Source organism: Rhinoderma darwinii, chromosome 1, assembly GCF_050947455.1.
Source record: "Rhinoderma darwinii isolate aRhiDar2 chromosome 1, aRhiDar2.hap1, whole genome shotgun sequence".
Taxonomy (NCBI): domain Eukaryota; kingdom Metazoa; phylum Chordata; class Amphibia; order Anura; family Rhinodermatidae; genus Rhinoderma; species Rhinoderma darwinii.
The window spans coordinates 636,693,871-636,707,412 of NC_134687.1; the positions used below are offsets into that span (position 1 = coordinate 636,693,871).

The 13,542-nt window shown below is 42.5% G+C and overlaps 1 protein-coding gene across 1 annotated transcript in view; it reads right to left on the minus strand.

Annotated features, from left to right (window-relative positions):
* LOC142658064 (uncharacterized) overlaps positions 1 to 11,905 on the minus strand; it is a 64,778-nt gene extending 52,873 nt beyond the window's left edge. Inside the window, exons 1-2 of the mRNA XM_075833803.1 lie at positions 11,609 to 11,905; positions 5,634 to 5,797 (exon numbers count right to left, since the gene is read on the minus strand). Of these exons, the coding sequence (XP_075689918.1) occupies positions 5,634 to 5,797; positions 11,609 to 11,687 (243 nt within the window). The 5' untranslated portion in view covers positions 11,688 to 11,905. The remainder of the gene's footprint in view (positions 1 to 5,633; positions 5,798 to 11,608) is intronic.
* Between the last annotated feature and the right edge of the window lie 1,637 nt (positions 11,906 to 13,542).

Here is a 13,542-nt window from a genome sequence, read left to right on the forward strand (position 1 = left end):
GAGATGAAAAATAAACTCAAACCTAAATGCCAAGTTTTGATATCTGTCCAGCAGTTAAAATATTTATTGAACTTGCATCCAGTGACATTAACCAATTGTGCGAGTCATCCTCCTTCCAAAATATGTCGACAGATAAACACGCTGCGCTAGATGAGTTCAAGACATGGACTGATGTTTTGTTCAAACAGTCCGATAAAGGGGGCAACGTGGTCATCTGGCCAAAGGATTTGTATATAAAGGAAGCTAGGAGACAACTCCATAATAAAAACAGTTACAAAAGCCTTTGGGGTGACCCACCAGTACAATTTTTAAAAGAATATGAGGAATTGATTGAATTTGGTCTAAGGGAACGGGCCATCACACTGACTGAATCCAAGTTTCTGTCAGTCAGACATCCCAAGATATAAAATGTTGCTATGTTGCCCAAGGTACACAAAAACCTTGAGCAGCCTCCTGGTAGGCCAATAGTGTCAGGCATTGGATGTCTGACAGAGATGCGGTCAGTGGCTGGACAATGAACTTCTCCATTTAGTGCACAAATTGCCATCATGTACTCGTGAAACCATGCAGGTTCTGAAAGAACTTAATGGTGCCAACTTGGACTTGGATCCTTGTTACTTGTGACGTTGAGAGCCTATACACCTCCATTGGGCATGACCTAGGGTGTCAGGTGGTAGAATTTTTACTACAACGAGAGCCTAATTACAATCCCAAAAGGTTGAAATTTGTGATGAATACTCTCAAATTTATCCTGACCTGGAATTATTTCCTATTCGATGCCCGCTTCTTCCTACAGACCCAAGGAACGGCTATGGGCACAGTATGTGTGCCCACGTTTGCCAACCTGTTCCTTGGGTGGTGGGAAGAATAATTTGTCTTCTGCGAGCAGCAACAAAAATACATCAACAGTGTAACGACTTGGCCTTCGTAACATTGATGATGTCATTTTTATATGGCGGGGGGGAGGAACAAAGGCTGTTAGAATTTGTGAATGGTCTTCATAACAATCAACTAAATATCAAATTGTCATTGAGTTACAGTAAAGTAGAAATTCCCTACTTGGACATTAAAATTTGCATCAACCAAGAGCGGCAGATTAAGACAGATATATATAGGAAAGAGACGGCTACCAATAGCCTATTGGATGCTGGAAGTTCCCATTTGTTGAGAATAATAAGAGGTATCCCCAAGGGCGAATTTCTGAGCTTGAGAAAAAATTGCTCAACCTTTGAGAAATTCAAACTTGGTGTTGCCTCTTTAAAAAACCGTTTGAGAGAAAGGAACTACTCAAACCGCCAAATAAAATATGCTTATAATCAAGCACTCCGTACAGATAGGGATACGTTATTAATAACCAAATGAAGTGAGATTCATCACAACCCTACATGATAAATGGGAAGGGATGAGTAGAATCGTTTATAATCATTGGAAGATTTTGCTAATTGACCCAGATATACGAAAGCATCTGGGCCGTAAAGCCTCTATAGGCTATAGGAAGAATAACACAAAATCGGTCAACATATAGTCAAGAGCCATTTCACAAGGGACTGTATCCAGAGAAAACCTCAGAAATTTCTGGGGTTTTTCCCATGAGGGACATGCACTGCATGTCAGATCTTAGTGGAAAAAAAAGACCTTTGAGGATGGTTCAGGGAAGCCCTATACCATTAGACAACATATCTGTTGCTCCACTAAGGGGGTTATCTACATGTTAAAATGTAAATGTAACCTACACTATGTTGGAAAAACCAAGAGAGAGATGAAAATCTCAACAGCATAAAAAATTATGACAGAATAGAGTTAGAAAATTCAGAAAAACAAGCCCTTTCAACCCACCCCTGTAGCCCGACATTTTAAACTCAAACACAATCTTAATGTTGGGGAGCTCATGGGCTGGGCTATTTGCCATCTTTCCATGGGGATTAGAGGAGGAGATGTGGACCATTTCCTACTAAGAGAGGAGAGTAGATGGATTTATAGGATGCAATCCGTGAGTCCTAACGGACTAAATGAGTCATTCAATTTTGGATGCTTTCTCTCATTTTCCCTTTCTACTGTAGCTGCATATAGCCAAAATCTTACTGTTTCTCCAATTGGTAATACAAACGGTAACCTGTCCCATATTTATGGTATAATATTTTACTCATATAGGCGGAAACATTGGGCAACAAAATTAAAATAAAAACAAAAATTATATTATAAATGAAATAAAAATAATAATAAAAATTAATCTAAACATCATGTTTGCTTGGTGTAGGTAACACGCATTTAATAAAACAAAACTTGTATAAAAAGTAATAAAATTTAAAATGTTGTGACATTTGAGATGTTGTCACAATACAATTCTCAATAGCAATACAAAAATATGATGAATAAGAATGCTAGCTAAACTAAATTCAATAAAAGAATAACAAATAAAAATTTAAAATTAGAATATATGTATATAAATTAAAATACAATTTGTTGATAAAACTTTGTGAAAAATTAATAATTAATTTTTAGTACCTAATGTGGATAGGTCTCTGTACTATAAGATAATGATCCTCCTTTTTTATTTTTGTCACTATTAGTTCCAACCTGTAAGAGTTTATCAATTAAACACTATCTTTATTTTACGGAGTTGTGATTGCCTGTGATAGCTGTCAATCATAACTCCTCACATAAAGGATGCGAGAAACTGAGCGCCCCTGCCCCTAGATGAAGCTGACTGACTTCAGCGAAACGTGCGTCGGGACACATCCAGTCTTAGATCAGGGAAAGACAATATCAACTTGAAGGGAAAGTTACTAGTAATACCTGCCGGTGAGCGTTCACCAAGCAGGGTAATACTTACTGGCACTGCTAGACGCCGCTCACGGAGCTACATGCTCAGACAACAGCGATCTTGAGTCACAGCTGAATATCAGCTCAGCTGCTCAGAGCTCGCACAGCAGACCTGCTGTCTCAGTCTCCGGCATCTGGCTTGTTGCTTGTCAACGTGCTCTCCACGTGTAGTGGAGAGAGGGGCAGCTTTCTCCCAAGCTGTTCCTACTATTGCGGAGCTACATGCACAGACACAGGAGTGATTCCAAGTTCCAGCTGAATACCAGCACAGCTGCTTACATGTAGTGGAGAGAAAGGCTCTTTTTGAAGCGGTCCATACTGTTGCTGAGCTCCATGCACAGATATAGGAGTGACTCCAGCTCACAGCTGAATATCAGCACAGCTGCTCACAGCACTTGAATAGCGTGTGAGCAGTGATCTTATAATCTGGTGACAGAGACTCTATAAGTGGCCTATCTTGTACATGATGTGATCGGCGCTGTAATGTAGATTACAGCAGTGTTTTTTATTTAGAAAATCGATCATTTTTGACTGAGTTATGACCTATATTAGATTTATGCTAATTACTTTAATGGACAACTGGGCGTGTTTTACTTTTTGACCAAGTGGGTGTCGTACAGAGGAGTGTATGGCGCTGACCAATCAGTGACCAGTGGCGTAGCTATAGGGGTCGCAGCCATGACCGGGCCTCTTAGCCTGGGGGGCCATGGGCCCCCCGTTGCCACACGTCATTAACTGTACAATCGATTTTTTTAATGCTTTACTGGCCGAGCTGAGGGCCCCTCACGTGACGTCACGATCACATAGTACACTCAGTGTGCCATGTGACATCACGTGAGGTTAGTTCCAGCCATTCATGAAGAGAACGCAACGAAGTGCGGACGGTGAGAGAGAGCCTGGATGCCCTGGAAGTTGGAGCCGATCATCCGACTCCTCAGGAAACGAGACCTGGTGAGCCACAGAGGGGGCCCGTGATTTGATGTATTGAGTGGAGAGAGGAGAGTACAATACATTACAAACTGTGGGTCGCGACTCCCTGGGGGGTCGCGTGAAGACCTCCGGGGGGGGGGTCGCGAGCCAGCCACCGAGGTTCCTGTTCCAACTGTATCTGCTTCGTCAGGATTCAGATACAGTTGAATTCAGGGCTGGAGCAAGGAGCTGACGGCTCCTTGCTCCATCATTCACTGTGCCATTAGCGGCTCAGCGTAGGCAGGCGCGATGTCACTGACATAACAGACCTGAGAAGAAAGATCTCCTCCACCCGTCGGGGGAACGGGGATATGTAAGTATTTTTCTATTCGGCACATATGAGGCATAATACTGGGTATGGGAGGGGGGCTGTCTTATACTATGGGGTTATCTGTAGGGGTGCATTATACTATGGGGGTGCATTATACAGTGGGGACAGCTATGAGCGTGCATTATACCGTGGAGGCAACTATGGGGGTGCATTATACTGTGTGGGGGCAGCTACGGGGGTGCATTATACGGTGTGGGGGCAGCTATGGCAGTGCATTATACTGTGTGGGGGCAGCTATGGCGGTGCCTTATACAGTGGGGGCAGTTGTGGGGGTGCATTATACATTGGGGGCAGTTGTGCGGGTTGCATTATACATTATACAGTGGTGGCAGTTGTGGGGGGTGCATTATACAGTGGTGGCATTATACTGTGTGGGGGCAGCTATGGGGGGCATTCTACTGTGTGGGGTATTATTCTGTGGGGGCTTCTATGGGTTGCATTATACTGTGGGGGCTGCTATGGGGGTATTATACTGTATGGGGCTGCTATGAGGACATTATACTTTATGGGGGGATTATACTGTGTGGGTTCTGCTATGGGGGGTATTATAACATATGGGGTCTGCTATGCGGTCATAATATTGTGTGGGGCAGCTATTGGGGGGATTATACTGTATGGGGGCAGCTATAGGGAGCATTATACTGTATGAGGGCAGCTAGGGGTAGCATTATACAGTATGGGGGCATTATACAGTGGGGGCTGTTGGGTAAGGCGGCTGGGCATAGGCGCTGCAGGGTTCTTGTGGTGTTTGGGAGGCCCAAGCTGAATTCTTGCACCAGGGCCCATGAGCATTTAGCTACGCCCCTGTAAGTGACCAATCAGCGTCATACACTTCTCCCAATTCATTTACACAGCACATAGTGTTCTTACTAGTTCACTATGTGCAGCCACATACACACATATTAACGTTACTCTAGTGTCCTGACCGTGAATAGGCATCACCTCCAGCCAGGACGGGATGTCTATTCAGAATCCTGACACTTCGGTAACGTTTGTGTGAGATTTACAGCAAGGCAAGCGTAATCTCGCGAGATTATGCTGTAAACGGTCATTGAAAACGAGATTACGCTTGCCTTGCTGTAAATCTCACAGAAACGTTAGCGAAGTGTTAGGATTCTGAATAGACATTACGTCCTGGCTGGAGGTACTGTATATTCACTGTCAGGACACTTGAGTAACGTAAATGTGTGTGTGTGTATGTGGCTGCACATAGTGATCTAGTAAGACCATGTGTTCTCCTCCTGCCGACATCTTCTATGTTTCGATATAGATGTCATCCTGTTCCTCCTGGTTGCTCCTACTTGTTATACTCATCACTCTACAACATTACTATTGCTGCATTGGTGACATGACACATAACTGACAATATTGGTGGCTGATCTTCAGCTTCTTGACGTCACTTGGAAGGTCTGGACGCTGTTATACAGGACACTGGATTCTTCCTATTACTTCCCATTATGTATTGTCCCTTCCCTATGTGTGACTTGTTCTATAATGTAGAAAAGTTTACCTCTCCGCTCAACAGGTAGATGATCTCCAAGGTGAAGTCTAATATTCTTCTGCTCATCTCATCCCTGTCTTTGTCCATCCTTGGTGGGTCATTCAGGAGAAGGAACGTTGTGCAGGAGAAGATGAGAAAACTGGAGGAACGGGAGGATCTAGTATTGCAGACGACTTTATGAAGAAAGGAGAAGATGGAAATCATACAGGGGACAACATCATGTGTGACATACAGAGCCTCACTTATTGATCACTGACAGAAACATCTTCTCAGAGCCGTCACCAAATGGAATAAAGGGCTAATCCCAACACAGACATTTCTCCCCAGGATATGCCAGACATGTCTGGTAGATGCGGCTTCACCTCTGGCCGTGCTCGGCTGTTTCTGGAACTCCTATACAGTTAAATGGAGAGAGTCGTGCACATGTGTGGTCACCTCTCCATTCATTCTCCACCTGGATGCATTCATCAAATCACCAGGTCGGGTCAGGGGACCCCGTTCTCCACATTTACTAACTGTCGCTTATACTAATTCTCTAAAAAGTAGGTGGCGCTTAGTATATGATGGGGCCCCGGAGGACAAAATTACTATAATTAGAATCAGACGTATATACATTATAGTGGAAATCTACGCTGGCTCCTCGTACATGCCACTATGCAGCGTGTGAACTGTCAGAAGCGCCTAATTTATTTGGAGTCGTATTTTAGTCCAGCGATCTCCATAAGGCAGACATATAAATCTCCGGTGTTATTATATCCCCAAACTTCCGTACGATGCCTCTACTGCCAGGATGACGCTGGTTTCTTACTCATGGTGATAGTATTATTATTTCCCGGTTCAGTGACTATGAAGAACTTATTATATTATTAGATTACTACGCCCTGGGACTGAGCAGAATATAGACGAGAGCAGCCCGAAAACAGGAAGAACGGGAATAAAGATGGTGACCAGGAGCGTGATATAAAGGGTTAATGACTGGGCCACTGACCTAACACTCTGCCCCCATTTATATATAGACAAAGAACGGTGTTCTCCCGTGGACCTTCTTCCTCGCCGCTGATGACTTATATCCGTTACCTACACGTGTCCTCCATTACTTTCTCTAGTAATCCGTCAGTCATCCATCGCCAATAGACTCACATGATAAAATTACTTCTACATTTAACGTATACGTTTATTTACTGGATGACGCGAGATTGTATTGAATTACTTTGTTCATATCTGAATCCGAGGCGCTGTCGCAGATAGGATCACAAATGGCGGATATAATAGGGCAGCATACTGACACCATGACACAAACCATTAAAGTCAATAGGTTCTGCCAGGCGCCGTTGGTGTCCGTCATGTAACTGATTTGGCGTTTCCGGTATTTTGTTGCTCTGCTCCTGTGATGGACCTGAATAACGGAATCACTGAATGCAGATGTGAACGAAGCCTTAACGCCATTCAATAAGTAGTAATTCAGCACACGTCTATACCTCGTAGCGGGAATGTCCTGACTACAGAAGAAGTATTAGCAACTGGCAGAGAAAATTCTGCCGACTACACGAAGAAAAATCGAGGTCTCACACACGTACAGCTCCATGCTGGAATAACACGAGGATATCCGGACAGCGAGTGCCTGGAGACGGTGGCAAATCATTCATAGCAACTAGAACGTCTTAGCACATAATCACGTACATGATAATGTGATTGTGACCATGCAGACACAAAAGCTTTGCCCGTACGATCACCGCGGGCGCCTCTCTGTGAATGACAGCCGGGGTCACGCTGCAACAGCAAGGATTGGAGAAACCTCAAATCCCAGCCGTTTAACCCCTTAAATGCCGCAGTCAATAGTGATTGTGGCATTTAAGCGGTTTGACAAATGGAGGGGGCCCTATGGGTTACCATTGCAGCCGTTGGCCTAACAAAGACCCCAGGCCTGCCCTGGCTATAGGTCTGCTAGGCCGTGCCAATGGCATTAACTAATATTTACAATACACCAAGGCCGGATTCACAGGAGTGTGTGCATTTTGCGCATGCAAAAAACGCTGAGATTTGCGTGCGCAAAAGGCACTTAACAGATTCGTGTGTCATCAGCGTATGATGCGTGGCTGCGTGATTTTCGCGCAGCCGCCATCATTATGACACTCCGTTTGGATGTTTGTAAACAGAAAAGCACGTGGTGCTTTTCTGTTTTCATTTATCCTTTTGACAGCTGTTGCGCGAATCACGCAGTTCGCCCGGAAGTGCTTCCATGCGGCATGCGTGGCTTTCACGCACCCATTGACTTCAATGGGTGCGTGATGCGCGAACAGCGCACAAAGATAGGACATGTCATGAGTTTTACGCAACGCACTCGCGCTGCGCAAATTTCACGCACTGTCTGCACTGCCCCATAGACTAATATAGGTGCGTACGACACGCGTGAAAAGCACACGCGTCGCACGCGAGTATATTACGCTCGTGTAAATGATGCCTAAATATAATAAAAATTATAATAATAGCTAAAAGTAATAATAATTAGGTAAATATAATAAGTTAAAAAAAAAATAATAGGTAAATATAATAATAATTAGGTAAATATAATAGGTAAATATAATAGGTAAATATAATATGTAAAATATCAATAATAGGTAAATAAATATAAATATAATAATAGGTATACAGGTTAAATTGTATTTTCTATGAGAATAATTAACCCCTTCCCAACATCCGCCGTATATACACGGCGCACGTCGGGTGGAGGAATATGGAGCGGGATCACAGGCAGAGCCCGCTCCATAGAACGAGCATGTTGGCTCTGTGTTACAGCCGACACTTCAGAGCAGCGAGCCGGATCCCGCTCGAGTGCAATCCCGCTCGTTCAACCCGTTCAATTCCGCGGTCAATAGCGACCGCAGCATTTAAATGACTAGAGACAGGGGGGGCGACCCCCTGTAACGTTACAACGGTCGCACTGGGGCGCGATCAGGGGATGCAGTCGGTTGGCTTGGCAGCCGGGTGTCCTGATGAAGGCCCCCAAGTCCGCCATCTTTGTACTCCTATGAATCACAATATACTATAATAATAAATAAAAAAAAATTAAAAAGTTCAAGTTAAAATTATAAAACTGTGGTTTATATAAACACGCATATACATGCACACACACACAAAGATATATCTGGTATCGCCGTGATCATAACGACCCAAACAATATAGACAACGCATTCATTAAACCGCCAAGTGAATGCCGTACATAACCGATACAAAATACTAATGAAACTGCAAAAATGCTTTTTTTTCTTATTCCCCCCACCAAAACATAAAACAAAAGTTAATCAATAACTCCCATGTACTCCAAAATAGTATCCATGACTGCTGCATCTCGTAAAAAACAAGCCCACAAATGGCGAAAAAATAAAAAACAGAGACGACTCTTGGAAGGCGGAGAGGAAAAAACAATGCCCAAAATAGGCCCGGGCCTTTAGGGGTTAAAGAGCTAAGCACAAAAGCAGGGATAGTGTCATTAACCCTTTACACCACAATTTATATCACACTCCTGGTCACCATCTTTATACCAGTTCTTCCTGATTTACAAGACTTCATCTCACAATCACGTGACTACTGCGGCTGTAACGATTATATTATAGTCTATACATCATATATTACAGTAACTCCACATGTAACACGTCATCTCACCACCATCATGTGACTACTGCGCCTGTAACGATTATATTCTATACATCATATATTACAGTAACTCCACAGGTTACACTGGTAGAGGTAGGTTCGGAATACACAAGATCAGGGTAGGAAGAAGTATTCGGCACACAGACGTCAAAATCAAATTTCTTGAAATTTTTATTATGATAGATGCCAAGGGTTTGGTGCGTGGAACGTAACGTTTCGGTCAAAGGACCTTCGTCGGGCACTGATAACCCTGGTTGCTGGAGTGTCCAGAAGAGTGGCGCTGCTTGTAATGGCGGATTTCCGCTCGTTTTGGCATCTATCATAATAAAAATTTCAAGAAATTTGATTTTGACGTCTGTGTGCCGAATACTTCTTCCAATCCACAGGTTACACGTCATCTTACCACCACCATCATCATGTGACTACTGCGCCTGTAACTATATTATATTCTATACATCATATATTACAGTAACTCCACATGTAACACGTCATCTCACCAGCACCATCATGTGACTACTGCGCCTGTAACGATTATATTCTATACATCTGTCGTGGAAATCAATGGCTCAAAATATATTAGACTGAAATTTAGACAAGTCCAAACAGACTCTCAAGGCCAGACCCCATTAGTCAGTATCCTAATTAGGATATTTCACCGATATATATCAAGAGAGGAGAAGAAAACAGACCGGTGCTGCTGATATGATCAAAAATACTCCTCTGAAGGATTTATTACCAGACTCAAACTGTTAAACTGAAATACAGAAGGGGTTTAGGCTTGAGGTTAACCACAGACAATATTTGTTATTCAGTAAAAAGCATACAATAAAATACATCCCAGATACATCATTATAATTCTTCACACATTAGATTTGCAGGTGGCCTTTTCTCTTTTGGACAGAATGTTTTCGTGGAGATGGGGGAGGGGGGGGGGACCTTCCTTCACGCATACTTGCCACTTGCCACCCTCCCTTCTCACTCCCTGTCCATTCTCTACAAACTTCGCATGGGAACCAATGTCAAAGATAAAACATACGAAATCGACATTACTTGTATTAAAGGAACAATGACTTTTCTATTCACTACAAAAGAACCAAGATGGGAACTCCAGACAAGATGGCTGCTGCACGAAACAAAATCATTTAAACATTGTCATAATCACTTTAACATAATACATCTTAGTAATTTGGCATCCTGCTTGATAGTTCACAATGTAATTTCATACAGAGAATAAAAGCAAATAAACCATCCTTCACAAACCCCCCTTTTTCTCATATTAAATTACAAAAATTATATATTGTGATTATAAAACTCAAAAAATATATCAATAGGGCCACAACTAATATGATGCCATCACCAATGTCCAGTTTGGGTATGGGGTCCCACCAGTGTATTGACAAGTCCTGTACATCATCGTCCTCTTCTTCTCCTGTCTTCTGATTAAAACACTTGATACTGCTGACAGATTCACTCAGGTCTTTGGTCTTTACTTTGAACTTTGCTGATGTCATCAGGACTTGGTTTGGTCCTTCTCATCTTTCAGACCCCGTCTCTTTTAGTATACGTCACCAGGCTGTACACAGCACCTCATGCTGTGAGCCTGGTGTGAGATCCCACGTAGGTGGATTAGTGGAGTTTTATTGTGACTACCACAAACCCTCCGCTCATCTGTCGTCTTCTTCCGGTATGTTACTTGTCTGGGCGGATGCTTGGAATTGTGACACTGCCGTCAGTTTATGACAAACGCGTTGTACTGGCTCCGGCTGCGCCTGCCGAACCTCAGTGATGGAGTTCATCATATTAAAAATCTTTTAGTTCATATTTACTGGCATTTGCTGGGGACCCCCAACCCTTGTCAATTGTTAAAATAAATACTAATCTGGTGATAACATCTACGTACTATAAAAGTTGTTCTAAGTACATACAATAACAATATCAGGCCCTTAAACTAAATCAAACAAAAACCTTTATATAAGAAAAACTTCTCTGTTCCAATGGACATGGCACCTAGATGATTTGTAATTACTGGGTACATTATATTTGAACTTGGTGTTTACAACTTTCCAGCAGGATTTGTACCTTGATCTGAGCTGATTGCCTGGAACATCTCCAGCTCACAAAAATATACACAGATTCCACATGTTTATCTGACAAATGTCGCAAACCAAATTGGTCTTACTCGAATTGCAAGGGGAGGCCTCTCAAGGTCGGTTCTCTTTGTGAGAGGCGGGTATGATAAGGTTGGCACCGGTCTGCCAGGACTGTTCTGTAAGCAGATCAAACAGCTCTAACAGAATCTAGCAGCAACAGCTGTAAAGCCTGAAACATACCAATTCGATCTTTCCAAATCGATCCTTGCAGTCTTGGGGCATATGTGAGGTCATACACCATCAATGCAAGTGCCATCATGAGAGCCTTGGGTGTTACCGGTTCACCTTCCCTTATCCGTCCACATTCTGTTAGAATCTGGTTCTCACGCCTCCATTCAGAGTTGGACTCTTCCTGTGGAGAACAAGCTTTTTCATTGTATAAACATTAATTGATCTTAATCAAATAATTAATTTGAAGAAAAACATTAACAAATAACATCTTTACATCAAACGTTCACATTGAGCAATGACTAAAAATGATACATGCAAACTAATTTTTCTTCTTTATATATATATATATATATATATATATATATATATATATATACACATACATACACACACTGCACAAAATTTTCCTTTCACAACAACAACAAAAACAAATAACTAAAAATGTTTTCAAATGGGAATATTCCACTTCTGTACCTTTATCTGATGCCTCCAACAGTCCGATGCTAAGGCTGGTCCAGAACTTTACATAAAACTTAACTTCAGTATTTAATATTCCCACAACACTTCTTAAATACAATTATTAAAAACAAACTAACTTTGGAATAACATCTGGGAGAACTGCTGACATCTTATCATTGTACAAACACCAGGTCAATACTTGGGATAACACTGTTCCCCTGTCACTTACACACAACTTCTGCAGTGGGGAAGATACCGGCCGGGCTTCAGGCCCCCCTGAGAACAGATCTACACACACGAGCACATTGTCATACACTTCTACCTTGGGTAGTTGTATGTTCTGCAGTCGCTGGGACGGGTAATCTGGCCGGGCTGCACTTTTCACAGGTACCTTTGCTGTTTTACCTATATCACGCCGTGCGCACATCGTGCAGGCTGCTACAAACCTAGTGGTGGCATTATTGTATCCAGGGACAAGCCAATTTACTGATACCTGGCTGCACATACCCTTGTTGTCAGTTCTGTCTTCTCTTGCTCTCTCAATTGGCTTACCCGATGATCCAATAAAATTCCTACTACCAATGGGCCCATAATTGTGGGCGATGCCAACAGCGTACCTAGAGTCAGTGTAAATGTCGGCCGTCTTACCTTCTGCCAGGTTACAAGCCTCAGTGAGCACCTCCAGCTCCGCTCCTTGAGATGAACAAGAAGGTGAGAGTGGTTTCTGGGTAATTTACCTTGTGCCTCGTATCCTGTATTGTACATACTGTATAATAAAATATCTCTTTATTACAAATTTACATTGGAAACCCATATCACATATAGATAGAACATTTCAAAAGGGTGGAGTTTTATTGTTCCACATTCATCTGATAATCCAGAACACTTGTAAATCCCACCCACCAGGTCCCGTAAATACCTGATTAATACAAAAACAAACAAAAAATATGTTACTGAAATCTGGAATAAAAGAAACAATATTCAAACTATTTTTTGTTTGTTTTGCCTTCTCCCCATCTAAATCTATAAAGACTCATCTGTGGGTGACGTCACCTCTGCCTCCTGTGTAAATTTGCTGGAGGGGGATGGTCTCTTACACAATACCTCATATTGGGTGGAGACTACAGCACAGCATACCCAGTGCCATATTCACCGTTCTGGAAAGATCTGGAACCATCTACACAGAAAAACCTCAAAATGTAGGTTACTGTCATACACATTTAATCTGGATTACTCATTGAAGCTCATACACATTTTGTAGATCTCCCAGAACCAAATTCATTAATTCAAAACAGAATAAAACACAAAACAAAAACTACCTGATCAGTCCCTTCACCATTCCCTCCTATTTGGACTCTGCGAAAGTAATGTAGCAGGGTTCAAAACTACAGGTCAACATAATGAGATTGGGCACTCTATCGGGGGGGGGGCACTAGTTTAACCCCCTGTAATACACAACAGCCTGGAACAAAAAAATTACTTTC